The 26218-nt window shown below is 42.0% G+C and overlaps 1 protein-coding gene across 1 annotated transcript; it reads right to left on the reverse strand.

Moving 5' to 3' along the window:
* Window positions 1–413: 413 nt before the first annotated feature.
* Window positions 414–24872, reverse strand: DGAT2L6 (diacylglycerol O-acyltransferase 2 like 6). The gene is made up of 7 exons (XM_045775618.2): window positions 24788–24872; window positions 5419–5529; window positions 4844–4914; window positions 4266–4470; window positions 3442–3616; window positions 993–1204; window positions 414–568 (listed from the first exon to the last, which is right to left on the reverse strand). The coding sequence occupies exons 1-7, from the start codon at window positions 24870–24872 to the stop codon at window positions 414–416; spliced, it is 1014 nt and encodes a 337-aa protein (XP_045631574.2).
* Between the last annotated feature and the right edge of the window lie 1346 nt (window positions 24873–26218).

The following is a 26218-nucleotide window of genomic DNA, read 5'->3' on the forward strand; positions in this document are numbered from 1 at the left end:
ACCTTGTTGTATTTCCCAAATTATAAGGAGGAGGAGGAAACAAACCATTCTTGTTCTCAACAAGATTTCTGAGCCTAAATCTACATAGTGATGGCGTCACTAAGGTTTGGGAGGAAGGAGCAGTGGTGTTCTTTGGCTTCTCATTCCTTTGATCAGAGAGCCGGCTAGAGTCCGGGGCAAAGAAGATCTGTGGATTCCCAAGACTCTGCTTTCTAAAGTGGGTTGTTTCCTACTCTTCCTCCGCTCCTCTGGTTCCTTCCACCAAGCCAGATTCATTAAGTGCTTTCTGGCTTGGATGTCTTCCTCTCTCACGCCTGAGATCCTCCTCTCTCCCCAGATTCTTCCTTCTGGGTAGCCCTACCTGGATTCCTCAATGCTCTAGGAGTTTAGTGATGGGAGAGATCTAGTTCCTGTTATATGATTGTCAGCTCCTGGGTCTCAAGAAGGCCATACTGAACTTTGTGCTGGTCAAACAGCTTGCGCAGGGCACCGATGTAGAGTGCATGGTACTTGTCCACTGTCTTCTTGTCTGGCCTGTTAATCTTGGGGATTGGCAGGGGCTCCCCGACTATGGGGAGGGAGAAGAGACAAGCATCAGAGCCTCTCCTCCCCAACTCAAATTACCCATCCCTCAGAAGGAGCCACATACTGAAACTCAGTATCTGTGTCCCCTTCCCTTCCTTTGTTTTTTCCCTCTGCTCTAGCTCCATCCCATCCCATCTTCTCCAAATACCTAATCTCATGCTGAAGAGAATGAGAACAAGCTCAGAAGAGTGACAAAGGAATGCTTGTGAATAAAGATGCTCTCATGGCAGCTCTTAAATGGCTGCAACTCTTATCTGTTTAGTTGTCCTGCCCACTCTGCCCTCAGCCAAACCCACTGGAATTCCCATTGCCCATCCCAGCTGTTTGCTGGGCCCCCTGGACTTGGTGGATGACCTGGGTGGGGGGACTCAACAACGAGGGTGGTCCGGAGGTATTGGAAAGCTTACCAACAGTGGTAATGGGCCGATTGAAAGGAAGGAAGCCCCAGGACTCTCGGGTGAGGCCCCGGCCATGGAAAGTACAAAAATTTAGTCCCAGGATTTTTTTGAATGTGGCCTGGAAGGTTTTTTGGAAGAACCTTATCCATGTGCCCTCAGGGAAGGTCTCTTGATTGTGAACCTCGTTCTCTCCAAATGAATAGGAAGGGACAAGGTATGCTCTGCAAAGAAAGGAGCAGAAGTATTAACTCTCCCAGGGAGCTCTCCCTAGCAAAATCCTCTCCAAGATATGAAACCTTTCCAATCTCCTCATTATAAGACAAGAACTCAAGCACTCCAACAGCTACAGTTTTGTGTCTCATTCTTGCCATAGCCCACCCTTCCAACTGAACCCTTTTGGGGGAGCTGCTACACCTTGTCCTCTGATAAGAAGAAACTAATCTTAGGCAATCTAACTGTTTTCATTGCACGCAGCATCCAGAGTGATCTTCCTAAACTGCATATCTGGACATGTCATTCCTCTGTTTAAAACTCTTCCAGAGATCCTCACTTTGTATCATGCTGCTTACCATGGCTTCTGTGCTTTAGCTTTTGTGCTAGCTTCCCCTTTCCCCACCCCTTTCTTGCAATCTGCTTAGCCATACTAAGTGTGCCAAGTTGTTTCTTGTCTATGCTTCTTCGTACATTTTGCTCCCTCTGCCGGAAATCCCTTCCTTCTGTCTTCACATGGCTAATTCTATTTTGCCCTTCAACACTCAGCTACAATTTCAATCTCTTTAAGAAACATTTTTGACTACCTCCAATTCTGTCTCCTCAGTATGAATTAGTTACTCTTCAGCTTATCTTTCTCCACACTAACACTATTCTAACTCATTATTACAGTTATCTCCTTACCTGTCTAACTCCCTAGTTGTCTGTCAAGCTGATCCAAGTTGGGAAATTTGTCATTCATCTTTGGATCTCTAGGGCCTCGCATTATGCTTGATATGTTGTAGGTCCCCTGAGTTCTTTCTCCCTTTTGGTCTGACTGGCAACTCCTACTAATATTTTAGCTCACAATTCAGATGTCACTCACTTAGGAAACTTCTACTTTGAGAGTGAAAGTTTTTCCATCAGTTGTTGCTCCCATAGGACTTTGTACATACCTCTATTATAGCACATCATTCTTTCCACAAATACTTATTATTGAGCTCTTTCTATGTGTCAGTACTGTATTAAGCCCCAGGGACCCAACAGTGAACAAAATGGATTAAAAAAAATCTCTCGCAGTTTTTCTTGAGGGAAGACAGACAGTAAACAATAATGACAAATAAACAAAAAACTAGATAATAAATAAAATCAGTGATATATAAGAAGATGATAAATGCAACAGGAAAAAATAGAGCAAGATGGTCAGGATAGAACTTAATGAGAAGAAACATTTGTGCAAATACCTGGAGAAAGTGAAGGAATGAGCCAAGCAGTTATTTGGAGGAATAGCATTCCAGGCAGAGGGGACAGCTCATGCAAAGACCCTAAGGCAGGAGCATGTGGCTTGTTTGAGGGACAGCAAGAAGACCACTGTAGCTCTAACAGAGTGAGCAAAGGGGAGAGCAGTGGGTGATGAGGGGTTGCTAAGGACTAGATTATTTAGGGTTTTGCAGGTCCTCTTAAAGACTTTGGCTTTTGCTCAGAGTGAAATGGGAACATTGGAGTAGTGACATAATCTCACGTTTAATGGAACCATCCTAGCTACAGTTGAGAATAGATTCTTGGATGCGGGGGAGGCAGAGAAAGAAGCAGGTAGAGCAGTTAGGAGAATGTAATAATCCAGGGGAGAGATGATGTTAGTTTAAACTATGGGAGGTTATATTTGAGATGATAAGTGGTTGGCTTCTGGATATTTTGTAGTTATATGTGTACATATCTGTTGTTCCCATGGGACTGTCGGTTTCTTAAAGGCAAGGACCAGGTTTTATTTATTTTTATATCCTCAAAGCCTAGTACTATGCCTGACACACAGAAGGTGTTCAATAACTGCTGAACGAATGCATTCTACTTTTCAAACCAGATTATATGCTCTTTGGGGGCAATAACCATGTCTTCTTTATTTTTGCAATCCCCACAGCCCCAAGCTCAGTGCCTTCCTTGCTCTGGGTAGGTTTTCCAGGCCTCTCTGTTAGTGGGTTGATATAGAGTAAAGCTCCACTTCCCCAGACCCCCACCTTACTAGGCTAATGGGCAGAAGGTAAAGGTCTTTTCCTACTGTTCTTTCTCCAACTTCATGTAAAAGAAGTGCCTACAAATGTATCTGGAGCCCCAAACACAATTAAGACACAGTGTGAAGGAGCAGAGGGAAACAATCAGAGTGAAGAGAGAGCCCCTTCTAACAGGTTTCCAAAGGAGGGAACCATTCTGGAGAGGTGTTACAGAGTACCCATGGCACCCTGACAAAGGGCACCAGAACCTGGGGACCCACCCTGTCTTCAGTGCCAACTTCACAAAACCTTTACGTTCTTTAAGGTAGATGGTAGAGGCTCCTGGCCGGCACAAGAGGGCTTCAGCAGCTCCACCTGTCACAATAACCACAGCATTGCCTGAGCCTTTCTGGGTCAGCAAATACTTCAAGGCCAAGCCACTCACTGGGCACACACCTGTGAAACCAAAGAGTCAAGTGGCATAACAAACTTGATGCCTGAGACTTGGGAAAGGGGTTCCTCTGGGTTCTTCATGCTGGAGACAATTCTGTTTCCTGACTATTGTTGTTTCCACTCTTCTGTCTTTGACCTCCACATCCTGGGTTAGCCCTATCCTGAGGTTGGTCCTTAGGGTCAGCCGCTTGCCTTGGGGGTGGGGGTCTGTTATAGTACAGTTGGGCCTACCGTGAGTTCCTCTGCCTACTGCCTCTTAGATCAATAGTGTCCACTCTCCCCAGTCTTACAGCTCTGGAAACTGTCCAGAGTTCTCTCCCTCTGGGTGATCAGGACTAGCCACTAGCCATCACCAACCTTCTGCTTTCCACTGTGGCTTTGATCCTAAACTCAGCCTTCTGATTCCTCCTCTGAAAGGATTCCTGGCAACTCTTATAAATGCCTATAAGTTATCCGACTGACTAACTAGCCCTGCCTCCCAGATCTTAGAACCTGATGCGTGGCCACATACTCTTGTTACTGGCCCAGTGTGTTCTGGACTTATATTCTACTAAGTCCTCTTCCAAGCAGGATGTGAGATGTGGACTGTCAGGGCTTATTGGGGTTAGAGCTCTGAGGTAGGTCAGAGAATGGAATGATTTCTTATACTCACCCATTGACATCACATAGTCTCTCACAATTGGGATCCAGAAGATCCATTCCAAGGTCCCTACGGAAGGAGTGATGGCTGGGAAAATCCGAGCAAAGCCAGTGGCCTCAGTAGCAAAATTGATGAACACACCATAAGAGACAATGCCATGGGGGTGATTGGCAATGATATAGTTGTGTTTGGGAGAGAGGTCATGAGTCTTCACCAGCTGTTGGAGGGAGATTAAGTCAGAACGGTAGATAAGAAGAAGGAAGAGAGGACATGTGGACCCAGATACCAGCAGGTATCCTGTGTTTCCCTTGGGGACCCCCAAATACCTGTTCATTGAAATGTCATCATTGTCACAGGATTGCCAGGGGTTATAATGCTCAGGGAAGCTGACCTGGGTTTGCCACTGTGAAGAAAGGCTGTTATCCATTTATTTCCCCACCTGCCCATCCATCTTGGATGCCTACTCTGCATTATGCTTCTGGGCCTTGACTTTCATTGTTGGTCACTAAAGCCTTCGAAAACATGGAGCTGAGTGGGGAGGGAGAGTCTGGGCAACAAGAACCAAGGGCACCAAAAGGAAGGGTAGTTACCTTTATTGGGAAATAATTTTGAAAATACTTCCAGAGGGTCCAATTTCGTACCCAAGCTGAACGCCTACCACCTGTGGGTACAGAAGGGAAGGGAAGTGCAGGTGAGATACTGCCAGTCCCTCAAACCTCTCCCAGAGGTGGAGGGTTCTTACAGTCCTCAGGTCACAGAAGAGGTCCCCTTTCCACACTTCCATATTTCTAGAGCACTGAGCTGTAGGTATTGTCTCTGAATCCAACCCCCCAAAAGATATAGGAAGCCCCTGATCCCCTGTAGCCAGCCAGGAAGGTGATAGGAAAACATCCCAAGGTTGGGGGCACCTTCCTGGGAAACCTGGGAGAGATCTCTGTTCCTTGTTGAGCTTTGCTCTCCTCTCTCCTTCTCCTTTCCTCTACACCTATTTGCTTCTTTCCATCTTTCCCACCATCTACCTACTTACCTCTTTTCCTTTCCCTTTCCCCTTCTTTCCTCTTCCCACCCCTTCTCTCTCTGCCTCTCCCACTCTCTCCCTCCCTTTCTCTTTCCCTGTGGTTCCTCCTCGGCCCAGACAGGGACCACCACTCTTCCTGTTTCTTACCTTGACTGTGGGTATTCCAATCATAGGCAAGCCAGGCTAAGGCAAGCACAGACAAGATCCAGAATTTAGTGAACACCAGAAAGTAGGGTATAAGAAAAACGGGAATCGCTCCTGAGGGGACACAAAGGTTCAGTTTCCTTCGGTTTCCTTCAAGTTTAATATAATTCTAACTCCCATCTCTGCTCTATACTAAAGGAGCAGTTCAAGGCTGGTGTGAGACCCTTCTCCCCCTTTCCCCTCACAACCCCTCCCAGCTCTGCTGTAGTCCAGGCCAACCTCTGAGTCCCTGGACCTGGGTCCCTTTGATGGTTGAAATCTTAACTGAGGAAACAGCATAACCACAACATTCTCAGAGGAAGCCCTCAGCTGGGGTCAAACGACAGGACTACCTGGCAAGTGGCTTGGCAAGACAACACCTTGAACCAGTGGTTGACATTCTCATTCTGGGACTTCAGGAAATCCTTTCTAAAAGCTTGACCCTCCTTTCTTTGTGAAACTGCTAAGTCAGTACATACCAGAGGAGAGGGGCTGCCTGAAGTGTACAGGCTGCTTGATGCTGAGAAGAAAACACATATTTAGAAAGTGTTCTATTATGTTCAGTTTTGTCACATTCAAAATGTCTCAGAAATCCAGAAGGGGGATTATTGTCTCTGTTAGCAAAGGACCACAGTAGGCTTTGAAATATAAACATGACACATCTCTCAGCAGTGGGAATTAAATTCCATTTTGAAATCTGCATTTATGAGAAAGGCTAAGTACACATATTGCAAAAGAGAAAAGACCCAGATAAGAGAATGACTTCTTTGGCCAGGTAACCACATCATAGTGGATAAGATTTCCAGAGAAGGGAAAAAACTCAAGAGTTACTTAGCAGTGGGTTTGTCTCTTGCATTTTAGACACAGATGAAAATAACAAGAAAAAGATGGAATGGTCCTTTCTTTAAAAAGTCATGTTATGGAGTAGAAGAAACCTTAGTGATAGGCTGAATGCTCTCTGCAAGAGCTGGCTGAGATGGTTGTTATAAGCATGCTAATTAAATAAGAAATAGCGGTGGGAGGAATTTCACAGGAAGCTTTCCATGGATAAATGTCCTGCTACCTCTGACCCTCATAGAAGATGAGAGTAATTTGCCAGGTAAGCTTTAGAAGAAAACTCAGCAAGAATCATTATTAATTGAAGGTAGCCTAAGTGTATCATTTCTTTTTTTTAAAGATTTTATTTATTTATTTATTTGACAGAGAGAGAGACAGCCAGTGGGAGAGGGAACACAAGCAGGGGGAGTGGAAGAGGAAGAAGCAGGCTCCCAGTGGAGCAGGGAGCCCGATGTAGGGCTCGATCCCAGGACCCTGGGATCATGCCCTGAGCCGAAGGCAGACACTCAACGACTGAGCCACCCAGGCGCTCCCTAAGTGTATCATTTCTTTTATACCTTACTTCAAATAAATTTAGTTTGTATCCCCAGTATTTAGAACAGTGCCTTGCATGCAGGTGTATAGCAAATATCTATAGACTGACTGAAAGATAAATAAATGTTTTATCTTTTCAATAATAGATAAACTTAAATGATTAGTGTTTAGGCAGCATTTGTGTTATTTATATGTGATGCTATTTAAAAATCGTAGATGGATAGTGTGCCTTATATCTGATCTCTTTCAGTTATTCACAAGTCTTAATGGTAGTCTAACCAAGAGCTCTACTTCCATAAACACTATCCCCCTTGTGGAATCTATTTGAACTGCAGGTGTGACCATAAAACAAACGCAGCCTGTTTGAGTGTCACTGGTGTTACAGTGACATAAGTGCGACTTAAAGAGATAAGAGAAACTGAGGCCAAACATGGAAGAGCTAAAGCTTGTGGAACAAGGAGTTCTGTGACAGAAAGCAAAGGTATCTGAGGTGAGAATGATGAAGAACAACCATTTGTGCACATGTATATGTGACCCTCCCTTAGATATTATGGCCTTGACACCAGGAGATGCTTCCAAAATCTTATCTGTGTTCAAGGAAGATGTTCACATAAGGCAGCCTTTAAATTTAGTTTGTATTGAAGATGGTCAAGCCATTCTAATAGATGTGTGGTGTGGCATCTCATCATAATTTTAATTTGTATTTCCCAAATATCTAATGATGCTTAACTGCTTTCCATGTGCTTATCTGCCTTCTGTATATCCTCTTTGGTGAGGATATGTTTATTTCACTTTGGTCCATTTTTCAGTTGGGTTTTTTTCGTTTTGTTTTGTTTTTACTGGTGAGTTTTAAGAGATCTTTATACATTCTGGATACAAGTTCTTTGTTGGATATGTGATTTGTAAACATTTTCTCCCAGTCTGTGTTTAATTTTTTATATTGTTCTCTTAACAGGGCCTTTCTTAGAGCAAAAGCTTTTAATTTTGATGAAGTCAAATTTATAATTTTTTTCCCTTTACAGATTGTGCTTTCAATGTAAAATCTAAGAACTTTTTAACCTCACTTCAGGTCATGAAGGTTTTCTTCTAAGTTTTTTACTAAAGGTTTTACAGTTTGTGTTTTACATTTATGTCCATAATCCATTTTGAGTTATTTTTTTTTAGTAAGAATGAGGTTTTGATCAAGGTTCATATAGTACATATGGATATCCAGTTGTTCCTCCATTGAATTACTTTTGCATCCTTCTCAAAGATTCAATTGGCCATTGGAGGGTTCGAGATGTGGTATAGAAGGATCTTAAACTCACCTTCTCCCATGAACACAACAACTCTACAGCTACACAAGGAACAATTCCCTCTGGGAAGGACCTGAAAGCTAGCTGAGAAGATCCTCCACAACAAAAGACAAAAGAACCACATTGAGATAGGTAGGAGAGGTGGAGACACAGTCTAACAAGCAACCCCCACATTCAGGAACAATGACCCATAGTTGGGAGGGGATCTTATAGTCTGGAGTTCGTCCCTGAGGAGTGAGGGTTTGTGCCTCCTTTCAGGCCTCCCAACCGTTGGGAACTGCACCAGAGAGATGAGATCCCAAAGTGTCTGGTCTTGAAAACCAATAGGGTTTACTTCAAGGAGAACCATAGGGCTATAAGAAATGGAAAATTCACTCTTAAAAGGGCTTGCACACAGACCTACTTGCCCTGGGACCCAGCACAAAAGCAATAGTTTGAAAGGTGCCTGGACCATATGTGGAGACCAATTTATTAATCTTAAAGCATTTGCTGGAGAAACAGAAATCTGTTTGGAGGCTCTCCAAGGATGGAGGCACCAGTGGGTGTCATTTTTGAGTTTTCCTGCTTTGTTGTTGTTGGTACTAGCAGGTGACTTTTTCACACCCTACCTCCAGTCTGCTAGCTCCAGTAGGACTGACACCCCCTCCCATGCACTGCAGGTGCAGCCTACCCACTGCAGCTGGGCTGGCCAAGTGCCCCACCCACATGTGCCACAGTTGTGGCCCACCAAGCCATGGCCAGCAAGCACATGCAGCCCATACAAAAGACACCCCTTGACAACCTGGCTCTCTTGGCCAGGGGAAATGCATTTCTGGGCCCCACGAGTCCAAATCAATTGGAGAGATAGTCTTTGGCAGGCTGCCACCCACAGGGCACTGCACAAACAGCAGACTGAAACAAACCCCTAGTCTTCATATGAAAAAGTTTTGTTTTCTTGTCCTGAAGCTTCAGATTGAGGGGCAGGCTCCAGGTTTGCCACACATCCGGGGGCTACAGAGGAACCCTCCAGGGAATATGGATAGGGAAACACCATGTTAGTGCCCTTCCTTATCCTCCCCACAGCTGGCTGATACCACTCAGACAGGAGCTTGAAGTCCAAAGCCACAATTTTTGCAACTGTTGCCCAGCGGACACCTCCAGAACGCCTTGTCTAGGTATCAGCAGGGTTTATATTGTAGACTCACAACACTGTTTACATTTGCCTACCTTAAAAACTGTTGCCTGAGGATCTGTCTTATAATTAACCTGAAACGAAACTGTCTGAGATCTCTCTCTTTAGAACACTGGCAAGTGTTGGCCTACCCTCAATGACTGGAACCTATCAAGAACAAATCAGGCTACTTAAATAATTACAAAGATCTCAGAAACAACCAAAAGCTAGAGAAAGGCTGAATGATAAGTTTAATCTCCCATATAAGGCCACTCTTTCAAGACTGGGAGAGGTAGCTGTTACATAGAAACAATCATAGAGGGTCAAGCAAAATGAAAACAGACGAATATGTTCTTTTTTTTTTAAATAATTTTTACTTTGTTATATTAGTCACCATACAGCACATCAGATGAATATGTTCTAAGTGAAAGAACAAGACAAAACGTCAGGAAAAATAAAAACCTGGGGCGCCTGGGTGGCGCAGTCATTAAGCATCTGCCTTTGGCTCAGGGCATGATCCTGGCGTTCTGGGATCGAGCCCCACATCAGGCTCCTCCGCTGTGAGCCTGCTTCTTCCTCTCCCACTCCACCTGCTTGTGTTCTCTCTCTCACTGGCTATCTCTCTCTGTCAAATAAATAAATAAAATCTTAAAAAAAAAAGAAAAAGAAAAAGAAAAACCTTAAAAATGGAGATAATCTACCTGATAAAGAGTTCCAAGTAATGGCTGTAAAGATGCTCACTGAACTTGAGAAGAATGAACACAGTGAGAGCTTCAACAATGACATAGAAAACGTAGTAAAGTACCAAACAGAAGTCATGGAGCTGAAGAATACAATAACTGAACTGGAAAATACAGTAGAGGGGGCGCCTGGGTGGCTCAGCGGTTGGGCGTCTGCCTTCGGCTCAGGGCGTGATCCTGGCGCTGTGGGATCGAGCCCCACATCAGGCTCATCCGCTATGAGCCTGCTTCTTCCTCTCCCACTCCCCCTGCTTGTGTTCCCTCTCTCACTGGCTATCTCTGTCAAATAAATAAATAAAATCTTTAAAAAAAAAAAAAAAAAAAAGAAAATACAGTAGAGGAGTTCAACAGCAGACTAGGTAAAGCAGAGTAAAGGATCAGTCACAGGGCAGAAAAACTAACACCAAGCAGCAAAAAGAAAAAAATGAAAACAAGTGAAGGTAGCTTAAGGGGTTTATGGAACAATATCAAGCAGACTAACATTTGCATTATATATGTCCCAAAAGGAGAAGAGAGAGAGAAAGGGGAAGAAAACTTATTTGAGAAAATAATGGCTGAAGACTTCCATAACCTAGGGAGGGAAATAGACAACTCCAAGAAGCAAAGAGTTCCAAATATGATGAACCCAAAGAAATCTATACCAACACAAATTATAATTAAAATGTCAAAAGTTAAAGAGAGAATATTAAAAACAGAGAGAGTAGCCAAAGTAATCTTGAAAAGAAAATAAAGCTGGAGATATCACAGTCCCAGATTCCAAGATACTACAAAGCTGTAGTAATCAAAACAGTATGGTACTGGCACAAAAATAGACACATAGATTAATGGAGTAGGATAGAGGGCCCAGAAATAAATCCATGCTTATATGGTCAGTTAATCTATGACATGGGAGGCAATAATATACAAGGAGGGAAAGAGTCTCATCAACAAACGGTGCTGCAAAAACTGGACAGCTACATGCAAAAGAATGGAACTGGACCACTTTCCTACATCATATACAAAAATAAACTCAAATTGGTTTAAAGACCTAAATGTGAGACATGACCATCAAAGTCCTAGAAGAGAACACAGGCAGTAATATCTCTTACATGAGTCATAACAACATTTTTCTAGATACATCTCCTGAGGCCAGGGAAACAAAAGCAAAAATAAACTATTGGGACTACATCAAAATAAAAAGCTTTTGCACAGCAAAGGAAACCATCAATAAAACATAAAGACAACCTACTGAATGAGAGGAGAGATTTGCAAATGACATATCTGATAAGAAGTTAATATCCAAGATATATAAAGAACTTACATAACTCAACGCCAAAAAATAATCCAAATAAAAAATGGGCAGAGGACATGAACAGACATTTTTCCGAAGAAGACATACAGATGGCCAACAGACACATGAAAAGATGCTCAACATCACTAACCATCAGGGAAATGCAAATCAAAAACCACAATGAGATACCACCCTATACCTGTCAGAATGGCTAGAATCAAAAGAGAAGAAATAGCAAGTGTTGGCAAAGGTATGGAGAAAAAGGAACCTTTGTGCACTGTTGGTGGGAATGCAAATTGGTGAAGGCACTGTGGAACACAGTATGGAGGTTCCTTAGAAAATTAAAAATAGAATTACCATATGATCCAGTAATTCCGCTACTGGGTATTTATGGAAGAAAATGAGAAACACTCATTGGAAAAGTTATAAACACCTCTATGTTTACTGCAGCATTATTTATAATAAATGAGATACAGAAGCAACCCAAGGGTCCACCCATAGATGAATGGATAAAGAAGATGTTATATGTATATGTGTATATGTATATATATACATGATCTTGCCATTTGTAACATGGCTGGACCTGGAAGGTATCATGCTAAGTGAAATAAGCCAGTCAGAGAAAGACAAATACCATATGACTTCACTCATATGTGGAATTTAAGAAACAAAACAAATCAACAAAGAAAAAAGATACCAATGAAAAAGAGACTCTTAAATACAAGGAACAAACTGGTGGTCCCCAGAGGGGAGATGAGTGGGGGGAGGGATGAAATAGATAAAAAGGATCAAGAGTACATTTATCTTGATGAGCAATGAATAACGTATAGAATTGTCAAATCATATTGTACACCTGAAACTAATGTGACACTGAACCTTAATTATTCTTTGGTGAAAAAAGAAAACAAGCAAATAAAAAAAACCAAAGTGCTGAAAGGAAGAAACGTCCAACCAAGAAAACTTTACCTGGCAAAGTCATCATTCAGAATTGAAGGAGTGGTAGAGAGGTTTTTACATAAGCAAAATTAAAGGATTTGATCACTACTAAACTGGCCTTACGAGAAATGTTAAAGAGACTTCTTAAAGCTGAAAAGAATGAAGGGGGGGTAAACAGAAGGGGGAATGAACCATGAGAGACTATGGACTCTGGGAAACAAACTGAGGGCTTCAGAGGGGAGGGGGTGGGGGAATGAGATAGGCTGGTGATGGGTACTAAGGAGGGCATGTATTGCATGGAGCACTGGGTGTTATACGCAACTAATGAATCATGGAACTTTACATCAAAAACTAGGGATGTACTGTATAGTGACTAACATAATAATAAAATTAATTAAATAATATTTAATAATTATAAATATAATATATAATGTATATTATATATAAAATAATATAAAATAATAAAATTTTTAAAGATTTTTTTCTGTTAAGAACAAATATATGATAAGTACTTCAGCTGTTCAGTGCACTGTGGGGAATATTTTTTAGAGTACTGCAGGAGAGCACAGCCCAGGGATGGGGCCTGGAGCAACTGGTGCTCGACTTGGGAAGCATACAGGTGTACTTTCTGCCATGACAATCACTGTCTTTGTTACCTTTTTTTGAAAAAGAATATATCCATCCTGCCTAACCCTGAGTTTTTGGAGCACCACAGTTGTCCTGGGAATTAATTGCATCTCATAGGTCATCTGACTTCCCATTTCTAAAATGGGGGTTTTAGCTCTGCTGAACACTACAGGTAAGTAGGTCTCTAAAGTCTACTAGTGGAGAACGTTGAGTCAAGAGACTTACTACCATGACACCTGATTGATGTGCAGAGTGGGGAGCTCTGGAATGTGGCCTGATTGTGACAGCTCAGTAAGGACAGCCCTGAAATGTCTATGGCCAACCTCTGATACAGGAGTGGCCCACAGTACCATTGAGATCTGCCAGCTGTGGCTGCAGGTTCTCAAGGGGGCATTCCAGAATAGAATAGCACATGTTGTCTGAAGTTCTCGATGATTGAAAATTATTAAAAATAGGGGCACCTGGGTGGCTCAGTCGGTGAAGTGCCTGCCTTTGGTTCAGGTCATGATCTCGAGGTCCTGGGATCGAGCTCCAAATCAGGCTCCCTGCTCAGTGGGGAGTCTGCTTCTCCCTCTCCCTCTGCTCCTCTCCCCTGTTCATGCATGCTCGTGCTCTCTCTCTCTCAAATAAATACATAAATAATCTTAAAAAAAGAAAATTATTAAAAATATTTAAAGATATTTAAACTGTGAGTCTATTGATAAATATTTATGAACACTGAAACATAGGCCTGTACTAATCTCCACGCATTAGCAATATCGACTGTAATCCTACATTAAGGAAACCACTGTGGGGTGAGTGGTTAATCAAAGCTTGATTAATAGACACAGGCACCATGTTCCATCCCCATGATGGTGAGCCAAATGAATTGGCCTGGCCACTGCTGTGGTCACATGCTACAGGTTGAGCAAAATGATATCATATTTTGATGTGTGCTTGCACAACAATGTGGAAGCCAAAACTGGCGTATTTTGTGTAAAATGTTTCTATTTTTTTATTTTTAAGATTTTATTTATTTATTTATTTTTTATTTAGAGTGTGAGTGGGGGTAGGAGCAGAGAGAGGGAGAATCTCAAGCAGACTCCATGCTCAGCCGAGAGCCCAACACAGGGCTCAATCTCACGACCCTGAGATCATGACCTGAGCTGAAATCAAGAGTCAGACACCAAACGAACTGAGCCACCGAGGCGCCCCTTAAATTTCTATTTTCAATTGTTTAATGCCAGTATATAGAAATGTGGTTGATTTTTATGTGTGATCTTGTATCCTGTAACTTGGCTAACCTCCTTTGCTAGTTGTTGGAGTTTTCGTGTGTGTGTGTGTTTTTAAAATAGATTCCTTGGGATTTTCTACAGACAATCATAGCATCCGTAAATTAGGGCAGTTTTTTTTCTTATTTTTCAGTTTGTATGCTTTTATTTCTTCTTCTTCTTCTTCTTCTTCTTCTTCTTCTTCTTCTTCTTCTTGTCTTATTGCATTTGCTACAAATTTTAGTATGATGTTGAATACAAATGGTGAGAGTGGACATCCTTGCTTTGCTGCCAATCTTAGGGAGAAAGCTTTCAGTCTTACATTAAATATAATGTTAGCTACAGGGTTTTTTTTATAGATGCTCTTTATCAGGTTGAGGAAATTTCCTTCTATTCCTATTTTGCTGAGTGGTTTTATCATGATTGAAATGGAAGTTTATCAAATGCTTTGTCTACATCAGTTGATATGATCATGTGTTTTCTCTTCCTTTGTTAATATGGTAGTTTACATTGATTTTCAAATATTTTCACTTGCATTCCTGGGATAAAGCCCACTTGGCTGTGGTATATTATGCTTTGTATTACTGGATTCAATTTGCTAGTATTTTATTGGGGTTTTTTGCTTTTATATTTATGAGGAATATTGGTCTATAGTCATCTTTCTTGTATCATCTTTGTCTAGTTTTGGTATCAGAGTCTGGCCTCATAAATGAGTTGGCAAGTGTTCCTTCCTCTTTCATTTTCTGGGAAAGATTGTGTAGAATTTGTGATATATCTTCTTTAAAATGTTTGGTAGAATTTGCTGTTGAAACCATCTGGGCTGGCAGTTTTCTGTTTTGGAAGGTTTCTTATTCTCCAAAATTAAAAATTTCATTTAATTAATACTTATGGGTTATCTATTTCATCTTGTGTGAGTTTTGGTTGTTTGTGGTTTTTGAGGAAGTTTCCAAATATCAGTGTTAGTTTGTCTATTTTTCTTTTCAGTTCTGCCAGCTTTGGCTTCATATATATTGAAGTTCTGTTGTGGGTGCATCTCCATTTGGATAGTTATATCTTCTTGGTAAATTGACCCTTTTAACCCTGGTCCTGACTTAAAAAGATAAATTTAAACTTGCACAGCCTCAAATTACTATTGATTACTTGCTTAAGTTAAAGATGGTACCGATATGAATCTGAGTGGGTCCTTTCTTCAAAATATCTTTGATTCATCTTACCTGCTCACTTTCCCCATACAGTAATAGCTAGTATTTACTGTACACTCATCCTGTAAAACTAAGCGATTTACATGTATATTTTAATCTTCATAAAGACTCCATTAACACAGCAACTAATCTCATTTTGTATATGAGGAGCCTAGGTTTTGAGAGATTAAATAACGACCTGAGACCACAAAGCTAGCTTGCGGGTGAGCCAGGGTTGAGAACCCAGACTGTTTTACTCCAGAGACTGCACCCTTTAACCTCTAAGCTCTAATTATTTTTCCCTTTAGTCAGTTACCAATTCCTGGCAGTTCTGTCCTCCAAACACCTTTCAAACGATTCTATTCCCCACTTTCATGCTACCACCCAGTCTCAGCCACCATTATCTCTCTCCTAGATGGCTCCCAATGTCTTCTACATAGGCTCCCTGCTTCCATTTCAGCCTTGATGCAGCTAGCATGTTAATGCAAGTCTGACTCTGTCGCTGTACAGCATACAACCAAGAACATGACTGGCTTGTCAAAGAGGCGTTTCTGTGGCTTTGAAATTACTTATTGGTTCTAAACTGACTGTAAATATAAGAATGTGTGCTAGTAAATGGAAATTTACTAATTCAACATCGAACATGGCTTCTGGTGTGTCTTAAGGAGAAGTCTCTTAGGTCTTGTAATCTTGGTTTCGAAGGCACTCTGTGGTGGAGCCCTTGGCCACCTCCTTGTTTTCTGCATTCCACCATACTGTTCTGTCTGTTCCTCCAACTCACTCTTCTCTCTAGCCTCTGGGCTTCAGTGCATGCTGTCCCTTTCACCTGGAAGAATCCTTCCTCAGCTCTTTCCTGGCTGGTTCCTATTCATCTTTTAGGCCTCAAAATAAATGTCACAGTTGAAATATTTTGGAGCTGTCTTTGACTTCTTTCCCTTTCCAAAAATTCTCTCTCCCATTCATTCCCCTGCTTCCATCTCCATTGCTACTGCTATGGTTGAAGGCTCGATCTCCTCTGGTCTGGACTGCAGTCTTTAGTCTGCTCTTTTTGCCTGCTGGTGCCTTCCCTTCTGGTCCATTTCCCATGCTACTGCCAGATTTTTTTTTCAAAACACAGTCATAATGTTGCTTGCCTCAGAAACTTTCAATATTGAGGCGCCTGGGTGGCTCAGTTGTTAAGCGTCTGCCTTTGGCCCAGGGCATGATCCCGGTGTGCTGGGATCGAGCCCCATATCGGGCTCCTCTGCTGGGAGCCTGCTTCTTCCTTTCCCACTCGCCCTGCTGTGTTCCCTCTCTTGCTGGCTGACTCTCTCTCTCTGTCAAATAAATAAATAAAATCTTTAAAAAAAAGAGAAAGAAACCTTCAATATTTTCCCACTGCTGGCAGAAAAAAGTCTAAACATATTAGATGTGTTTGGCCCTCCATGGACTATCCCCACACACCGTCCGAGCCTCATCTCTCACTAACTGCGCTGACACCGCTTATGCTCTAGCCCAGTATTTCTCAAAGCATTGTTCCCATACCACTGTAGGTATGCTAGATGGTCTGAGGTGGTATATGGATGGAAAATTATTTTAATGTACAGTGAATAAAAGTGAACTTACGGTAGTGATATAAAATTTCTGTTAAAATACATTAATTTAGGGGCATCTGGGTGACTCAGTCAGTTAAGCGTCCAGCTCTTGGTTTTGGCTCAGGTCCTGATCTCAGGGTCCTGGGATTGAGCCCTGCATTGGGAGTCTGCTTGAGTTTCTTTCTCCCTCTCCCTCTGACCCTCCTGCTTATGCTCTCACTCTCTCTCCCAAATAAATAAATAAATAAATCTTTTAAAAAATAAAATACATTAATTTAGGTAACAACAATGAGTCAATTTGGGAAAAAATGTTAAGTCATAAGCTCAGCCTTCAAGGATTAGCTGAAATGATACCCCCTTAAATGATATTTTTGGCGTTTCTCTGCTCAGAATTAAGGGTTGCCTCTTCCACACCCCCACAGTACATTACTTATGCTTCTTTTTGGTCCTGTTTCATTTTGCTGTTTGTGTAGTTAGTACCTCATATGTCTGTCCCTCTCCCTGTTAGACAGTGAGCTTCTTGAAAACAGCCTTTAGCACAGTGCCAAGCACAGGGAGATGACTCATGATAAATTTTTGTTACATTAAATTGTAGCACATGGAGAAGTCTTATTTCAAAGTTCACAGAGCAGCAGATGAAAGCTAACAGGGACAGAAACCAATAATGCTCTTATTCCAAACAAGGAAAGGACTTCTGGGGTTCCAAGGTATATATGTGTGTGTAAGGCTATAGGCAAGCAGTTATTTCCAGTGAAAGGAAAAGCCCAGTGTCCTAATTGGCTGGATCCAAACCTTTAGAAAGCCAAGAATGTGGTTAGTTTGTCACAGATGAATTCCTGTGACTTTGTGATTACTTATTAGATCTACATTAACCATAAATATAAGAACTTGTGAGAGTAAATGGTAATTTAATAATCCAACAAACTTGGAGCACACTTCATGTGAAATCTCTGTACTAGAAGCCATGGGGACAAGGTTGGGGACTGCAAGGAAGAAGGTGAAGAGAATAAATAAGGAAATGATGAAAATAATGTACATATGGTCATTGACACCATTTATTATTAAGCATTTATTATTAATAAGCACTCGGTTCAGCACTTAATGTACATTATCTCATTTAATTCTCTCATAACCCTAACAGGTAGATAATTTTATGTATGTATGTATGCACGTATTTATGTATTTATTTATTAAAGATGTATTTATTTATTTGAGAGGGACAGAGTGTGGGGGGAAGGGGCAGAGAGAGAGAGAGAGAGAGAGGCAGAGAAGTAGATTCTCAGCTGAGAGAGGAGCCTGATGCAGGGCTCCATCCCAGGACCATAAGATCATGACCTGAGCCAAAGTCAGATGCTTAACTGACCGAGTCACCCAGGCATCCCAGAAGGTTAGGTTATTGATTTGTGATCTTTCTTCTTTTTTGATTTTTATTATTATTATTTTTTTGATTTTATTTCTTTGGGTCCTTTCTCTTTTCTTTTTTTTTGTAACCTTCCCAGGTTTTTATTTATTTTTTAATTATGTTCACTTAGCCAGCATATAGTACATCATTAGATTTTGATGTAGTGTTCAACGATTCTATAGTTGTCTATAATACCCAGTGCTCATCACAACACGTGCCCTCTTTAAAAAGACTTTATTCATTTATTTATTTTAGAAAGGGGGGAGGGACAGAGGGGGAGGGAAAAAAGGAGGGAGAGAATCCCAAGCACACTCCACACTGAATGTGGAGCCCAACAAGGGGTTCGATCCCAGGATTCCTGGGATCATGACCTGAGCCAAAACCAAGAGTTGGAGACTTAACTGACTGAGCCACCCAGGCACCCCAGGTAGGTAATTTTATTATCCTCATTTTACATATGAGAAAAGTGAGGTTCAGAGTGGTCAAGCTTTGGGGAAAAAAAGCTCCAACCTTTAGGAAAAAAGTAGGTAGCAATTGTTGAGTCTTTGCTGTGACAAGAGCTATTTTAGGCACTTTGTGTATGTTAACCCATATTAATACAGGTAGAAAAGAAAGGTTTTGCCTTCCAGGAACTCACATTCTAATGGGGAAGATTGATACCATAAATAATGGATACATTCAAGAGGGTGAAAACTATATAAGTCAGGGTTCAAATGTCATTTTTTTAAAAAGCTTTTATGTATTTATTTGAGAGAGAGAATGAGAATGAAAGAGATTGAGAGAACAAGTGGGGAAGGAGCAGAGGGAGAAGCCGACTCCCTGCGGAACAGAGAGCCCCATGTGGGACTCGATCCCAGGACCCTGGGATCATGACCTGAGCTGGAGGCAGACACTAACTGACTGAGCCACCCAGGTGCTCCTCAAATGTTATTCTATGGGAATCCAAGCAGAAGACCATTCCTTACTACTGGGGAACCTAGAAAGGCTTTTTGTAGAGGGTAAGAATTAAGTTGAATTTTGAAGGAAGAGTAGGATTTTGACATTAGTGGAGGAAGATTAGTGGAGGAAGAGCCTTCCATGCATGAGGAAGAACTCAAACAAAGACCTGTAGGTGGAAGAGTCCAAGGCCCATAACACCATAACCTGCAAAAGTACAGGGAGCATGGGAAGCCATGGAATAGGAGACGGAGCTGGGAAGGAAGCTGGGGAGATTAGGCCTGATGCTAGAGGGAAGATGATTATTAAGCAGAGAAGCAGCATGATCATATCTATGTATCAGGAAGATAATTTGGGATAACCATGGTAGCAAGAGAAACTGTAGGCAGGGAATCAGCTAAGAGTTGCAGAAATTTAGATAAGAGGCAATGGGAACTTGAAGTAGGTTACTATTTCTCAAACCAGTTTAAAAGATACTATGGAGGGAGAATTTTCAGAGCTGGACAGTTGATCAGATGGCGGGGAGGAATGAATGGTGCCTTGAAGGAGCCTGTGCGAATGCTGGGAATGTATCAAAGTCTCTATGTGCCGAATTTTCTAGGATCTAGTAACTTGTTATTCTTCCTGAAGGTGCAATGAAGTCAGCACCTAGGGTGCCTGTCTCAAAAGTGGTTGTCATTTCTCTGTTGATCAAATGGCAAGGTTGGCAGTGTCTTCTGAGGTCTAGTGGTTGGGTTCCAAGTAATGTCAATTTCTATAACAGAAAGGAAGAAAATGAACATCTATTGAGGATTTTTTTTGCCTCTTTGGTCTTCAGAATGGCCTTTAGAAGCATATACTATGTTCTGTTTCTACAGTGGGGGAGAGTGAATGACTTACTTGTGAAGGTCACATAAAAAATAATAGTGACTTACTTGCACAAGGTCACATAGCAAGCAAATTGCAGACCTGGCCTGTCTGACTCCTAAGACTCTGTTCTATTTCATGTAGTATCAGAAATCAGAGAAAGAAGGGAGGCCTACCTCCACCTAAAAAAAAAAAAAAAAAAAAAAAAAAAGATGACCAGGAAAGAGGAAAAAGAACAAGAGATGGACTTAAGAGCTCTACTGAGGAAGAAGAAATCTAGAAGAATCATCAATTTAGTGTCAAGCCTGGTCTTGTGAGAAGTAAAACCATGACAAGACCTGGCTCCTGTTCTCATGCGGCTCATTGGATAGAGGGGGTAAAGGATATAAGGGTTGCTACCTAACCTATTTTTACAAATTGCTTTGGACTTTCAGAGGTGATGTAGTGTTGGGTTGTCTAGGAAATGTTGCAGAGAAGACATGACTTGAGCAATATCTCAAAGGATGGATTGTCCACGATTAGTCCAGCAAGAATGATCAAAGCATCTTTCTAGTGGAGGGACTAGTCAGAGCAGAGGTGAGGGAGTGGGAGAGTACCCTTTACGTTTGTTCTGTGAATAGACTGCCTGGAACACAATCTTCATATAGGGGAAGAGTAGAGTGATGAGTTGGTAAAAGGTTAGAGCCAGAGAGAGGAGGAGGGCCTTGAATGCCCAGGCTTACACATTTGTACTTCACTGAGTAGGTAGTGGGAAAACACTGACTATTTTTGAGCAGAAGAGGGCTGTAATCAAAGACGTTTTCAAAAGATTCTACTGGGAGCAAGCAGTGGAATAGATTGGAGAGGGTGGAGAGTAGAAGGTAGAGGGCCAGGAAAGAGGATATTGCAACAGTTTAGGTAGATAGTGATACAAGCCCAGAAAAGAAGAGACTGATGGAAAGCCATCCTCTAATGGAAGCTGGCCCTCAGGGGGCTGTCGGGGCCATTGCCTAATTCTAAGGCTCATGAATGTTTGTGTTTCACATCTCCCCCAAACTGTCTTTTTATTCCTCTCTTCTCACTTTTTCCCTCCTTCTTGTCCCTTTGCCTTTTTCCCCTCCTATTTCCCCCTTTTTTTGTCTCCCATTACTTTCAGTGATGTTCAGTAATCAGCCATGATTCTGAGCATCGTTTGGGAAGGAGAGGTACTGAGGGAGGCTCTGAGCAAGACAGAGGAATGAAGGAAAGTGGGTGAGAAAGAGGAGAAAGAAGGAAATTAGGAAGGGAGGGAGAGAAGGAAAAGAGGGAGGGAAAGAAGGAAGGTAGGGACACTTTTCTATATGGAGCATTTACTGTAGACCAAGCTGAGAGGATGGGAATACTGAGGCTTAGAGGGGTCACAATACTTGTTGGAAGTCACACAGCTAATTGTTTTCCAAGTTTGACAAATTCCAGAATCCACGTCCTGTTCACCATGTTTCACGGTTTCTCTTTTCTGCCTTCCCCCATCCCCTCAACTTGTTGTAATACTTCTTCCCCCAAAATCGTAATATCACTTCACTGTTACTCTTTCTTTCACTTACTACAGTCTGTCTTACATAGTAGTGACTTGTGTATGTGTCCAGCATGATGCATAAACTGTGTATAATAGTGGAAATGATTGCTTTATCTTTGTTCCTAGATAATAAGGAGTTGGTACTTGACTCATCGCAGTCTTGACAAGGACAGTCACTGTCTTGTGATTAGTATTTGCTCTGTAACTACTGAACAGATGTGAATATTTTAGGCACCTCTGTGGGCATTTCACACTGTTAGGTGCTACAGCTACCTCAGTAACCTCCAAGACCCAGGATTCATGTTGTAAATTCTAGTATAATCACTAAAATAATAGAAACTGGATATATAACATTTAAATTAGTAGAGGAAGACAAACGGAATGGTAATCAATTTAAAAGAAGTTGAGACAAATGGCCAACAAGCAAACAAGCATACGAAAAGCTGCTCGACACCACTAATCATTAGGGAAAAGCAAATCAGAATCACCATGAGATATCATCACATTCATTAAGATGGTTCCTGTTTAAAAACAAAAAACAAAACAAAACAAAAAAAAACAGAAAATAAAGAAGTGTTGGAGAGAATGTGGAGAAACTGGATCCCTTGTATACTGTTGGTGGGAATGTAAAATTGTGCACCTGCTATGGAAAACAGTATTGCAGTTCCTCAAAAAAATGTTAAATGGAATTTCCATATGATCCAGCAATTCCACTTCTGGGAATATATCCAAAAGAATTTAAAACAAGATCTCAAAGATATATTTGAACACCCATGTTTATAGAAGCATTATTTACAATATTCACACAACGGAATATTATTCAGCCTTAACAAGGTAGGAAATCCGATCACATGATACAACACAGGTGGAACTCGAATACACGGCAAGTGAAATAAGTCAGTCGCAAAAGGACAAATGGTGCATAATTCCACTTATATGAAGTACCCAGAGGAGTCAAATTCACAGAGATGGAAAGTAGAATGGTGGTTGCCGGGGGCTGGGAGGAGGCGAAATGGTGAGTTCTTGTTTAATGGGTACAGAGTTTCAGTTTTACAAGATGAAAAGAGTTCTGGAGGTGGATGGTGGTTGGTGATGGTTGCACAACACTGAATGTATTTAATGCTACTAAAATGTACACTTAAAAATAGTTAAAACGGTTGATTGGATGTTATGTGTATTTTCCCACAACTTTAAAAAACTTTCAAAACTACAGGAGAAACAAAACATTCACATCTGTTTTTAGTGTTTTCACTGAAGACACGTAGGTGCCGTCATTGGTCCCTAACATCCCCACTCCATACCTCAAGCTCCTCCAGTACGACTGGAAGCTAGTAAGATGGGGTGTGGGCATTATTAGGTGGTTAACCTTCACCTCTGGGCTCTTACGTATTCAGGGTCGGATATGCCTTCTATCCTCATCCCTGTCTAGAGACAGTGTCCTTTGAGATGGGGAGAGGAAGAGAGAAAAAAATACTTTAAAACAAATAATTTTGTGGTCAAAAAATGAAAACGTGTTATTAAAGAGAGCTCCCAGAAGAGTCAGAACAGTCTGGGCACTTGTGTTTGAATACCACACAAAGGCTCTCTGGGCTGGGACAGACCCCACCCCTAAAGGGATCAGTTTACACAGTTCTCCCTCTCTTGACCTCTTTTCCCTGCTCTCTAATCCCCATCTTTGCCCACTCTTTCTGGGATCCAGACCTGATCACCACGATGCCAAGTCTTTTAGGATATTCCTGCGCCCCTCAATTTCCTAACTGAGGGCTGGAACTTGTCAAAGCAGTCTGTTTGAGGAAGTTAAAATAAACACAAAGGGAAACAAAAAGAAAATATGAAAGACTAGAAGCAAGTTTACAGAAATATCGCTTTTTTTTCTTAACACAGCTAGAGGCAGGCCATTGATAGACTAAGAGCTCAGCATGATTTGATTTCAATAAGGCTCAATGAGTCATCATCTTTTGGGGGTCATAGACCCTGTTGGCAGTCTGGTGAAGCCCAGAGACCTCTTCTCCGAATAATATCTTAAATACCCCAAGTAAAATATACAGACTTACAAAGGAAATGCATCATATTACAACGCAATTCTCACAACATTATAAAAAATGTGATAGAGTAACATGGGCTTCTTGGCTTATGCATTAAATAATCAGACCTAATGGTGGTTCCAATAACTACTGGAATTTTGAGGTAGTCATGAGCATAAATGAAATTTCAAGATGTCTGCAACAACGGGCACGTGAGACGTAAACTTGTGATGTCTGTTACTGACAAATTCACTGGTGCTGCTAAAGGTTCTTTGGTTTGTTGCCTACATTCATTTTTTCAGTTTGAGGTCAGTGAAAATAACAAGTAATTTTTTCTATCCAAATTCAAAGTCGCCCTCCCCAGCTCAAGTTCTAGGTCTATAGGTCTTTGATTAAGACTCTCTGCTCTAAGGGATGATATAGCCTCCCAAAGATTGGCATTGGCTGTGCTCAGGATGGCATTTCTCCCCATCCGGTTTCCAAGCTTGGTCCTTGTAATTGTCCACGAAGTCCTGGCTTCTGGCGGAGAGTTCTCAACCCGTTTGCCCAGCACCGGTAATTGCCATGCTTTGAGTCCACTGCACAACTGGCCCTTTATTAAAATTCTGTCTAATGAGTCACTCAGACAACTTCCAGACTTCCCAGAATTTTCTCAGCAAAGTTTTATACTGGAAAATCACCTCTGCCTACCTAGTAACACCAGCTCTGCAAGCCACCACCACCTCCGCCCCCATCCCTGAATAGGACTCTTTTCAGCTAGTTCAGAGGGGGTGGGCAGGGGGATGGGCTAAATGGGTGATGGGTATTAAGGAGGGCATTTGTTGGGATGAGCACTGGGTGTCATGTAAGTGACGAATCACTAAATTCTACTCCTGAAATTAATATTACCCTCTGTGCTAACTAACTGGGATTTAAATGAAGACTTGAAATAAAAAAGAGGGGGCAGTCCTGAGAAGGTTGTGGTGATCTTTAAACCAGAGTGCCCACAGCCTCACTCGTGGCCCTTGTGCCCCTCCATTGCAAAGAGAGAAATCTAATAAACTCAACAGTAGCCCCCTCTCTCTGCGTGGGGAGGCACAGTCCTTCCCATAAAGATGGGACCAACCAAATAATCTTTGGAGCCTTCTTCATCTGGGAGTTCCTGGCCTCTTTCTTGGCCTGTTCCCATGTGCTCTCCAGCCCTTGGGATTCACTCACCTAAAAATATGTAGACTGGGATCCACTGCAAAACAGACAGGGTTTGGAGGCATTCCTGAAGATCTAGTCTGGAGAGGAAGGCCATGACTCTGGTGCTCTTCTGTTGTGCCAAGAAGCCCAAACAGAATGCCAGCACCTCTTAGGCTGCGCTGATTATAGGTGTTTTGCTCTAGTCTCTTTGAGTCCTTTTAGCTGCTGAAGATTTTAGGCTTGACCTAACCTTTATTCCAGTCTTCCCTGTTGTCGGCCCTGGCCCCGCCCCAAGCTTCCTACACACACCAGGTTTCAGATCATCCCATCTAATCTAATATCTCTCTAATATATAGCCTTGCTCCATGTGTGCTCCATTGCAATGAGGCAGATATGGCCATGGGGTGCTTCTGGCTGTGTGTGGGGAAGTCCCTGATAAATGAGTGCAGGAAAAGACAATGGTTTAGACCTCAGATAAGACCTTTGAAAAGCAACCTTTCCCTGCTTGAGAAAGGAGACCTGGTAACAATACTTGTTTCTGCCCTAAAGGCTGCTCCCTGGCTCTTGCTCTCTTCTGCGGAGACCCACCCAGTCAACCTGGGCCTTTTTCTGCACAGATGTCTAGACTTCTCAGATCCATCCTGATGCCTCTATTCCCAGGGGCTCTGTACCAGCAGCCAGATACCATGTGCTAGAGTGGGCGAAGCATTATACAGAGAGCAGACTCAGGCTCCAGGCCCGCCTCCACCGTGTTATTCCCGTGACATCTTTGCCAATTGCTCCATCTCTCTAGATCTCGGTTCAAGCATTCGTTGTTGGAAGGCAGTGTAGTGGTTAGGGACATGGATTTGAGAGCTGGGTAGCTGGGGTTCAAATCTCAGCTCTGCTGCTTACAAGTTGGCGAACTTCTGTGCCTCGGTTTCCCCATCTGTAAAACAGGGATAATGATAGTACCTACTTCATAGGGCTTTTCTGAGGATTAGGTGAGTGAATGAATGTAAAGGGCTTAGCATAATGCCTGGCACACGGTAGGCACTGTGTATGTGTTTCCTGGTACTATTTGTTTAGCTTAGTTAATGTCTATGGATCATCTACTATGTTTCAGGCTAAGAGGCCTGCTTCTACACATCGCCGTTACAAAATTAAAGACTGTCCCCAGGACCCAGCCCTCTGGATTTATTATTTTTTTTTCTGTAAGTATCTATTGAGTGACTACTGTTTGCCAGGCACTGCTGTAGGTGCTGAAGATTTGGCGGGGAAGAAGATGGACATGATTTCTGCCTTCTTTGAACTTACAGTCCAGTGGAGGAGACAGACATTAAGCAAAAGAAAATGACAGAAACATCTATGCACTTGAATGAGTGATAAGTGTTTTACAGGAAAAGGCCAGTATTCTCAGCATAAGGCCTTGAATATAGAAGGTGCTCAAAAAAATCTTTTGAACGTAATCAAAAAGGTTGC

This window comes from Ursus americanus, chromosome X (genome assembly GCF_024610735.1).
Source record: "Ursus americanus isolate L20-20 chromosome X, mUrsAme1.1.p, whole genome shotgun sequence".
Taxonomy (NCBI): domain Eukaryota; kingdom Metazoa; phylum Chordata; class Mammalia; order Carnivora; family Ursidae; genus Ursus; species Ursus americanus.

Coding starts and splice junctions, on each gene's coding strand:
- DGAT2L6 (XM_045775618.2), bottom strand. CDS start 24,872: ATGGCCTTCCTCTCCAGACTAGATCTTCAGGAATGCCTCCAAACCCTG. Junction 5,530..24,787: donor CCCAGTCTACATATTTTTAG/GTGAGTGAATCC, acceptor GTGTCCCCTCAG/GAGCGATTCCCGTTTTTCTT. Junction 3,617..4,265: donor AGACTATGTGATGTCAATGG/GTGAGTATAAGA, acceptor TTGGTTTCACAG/GTGTGTGCCCAGTGAGTGGC.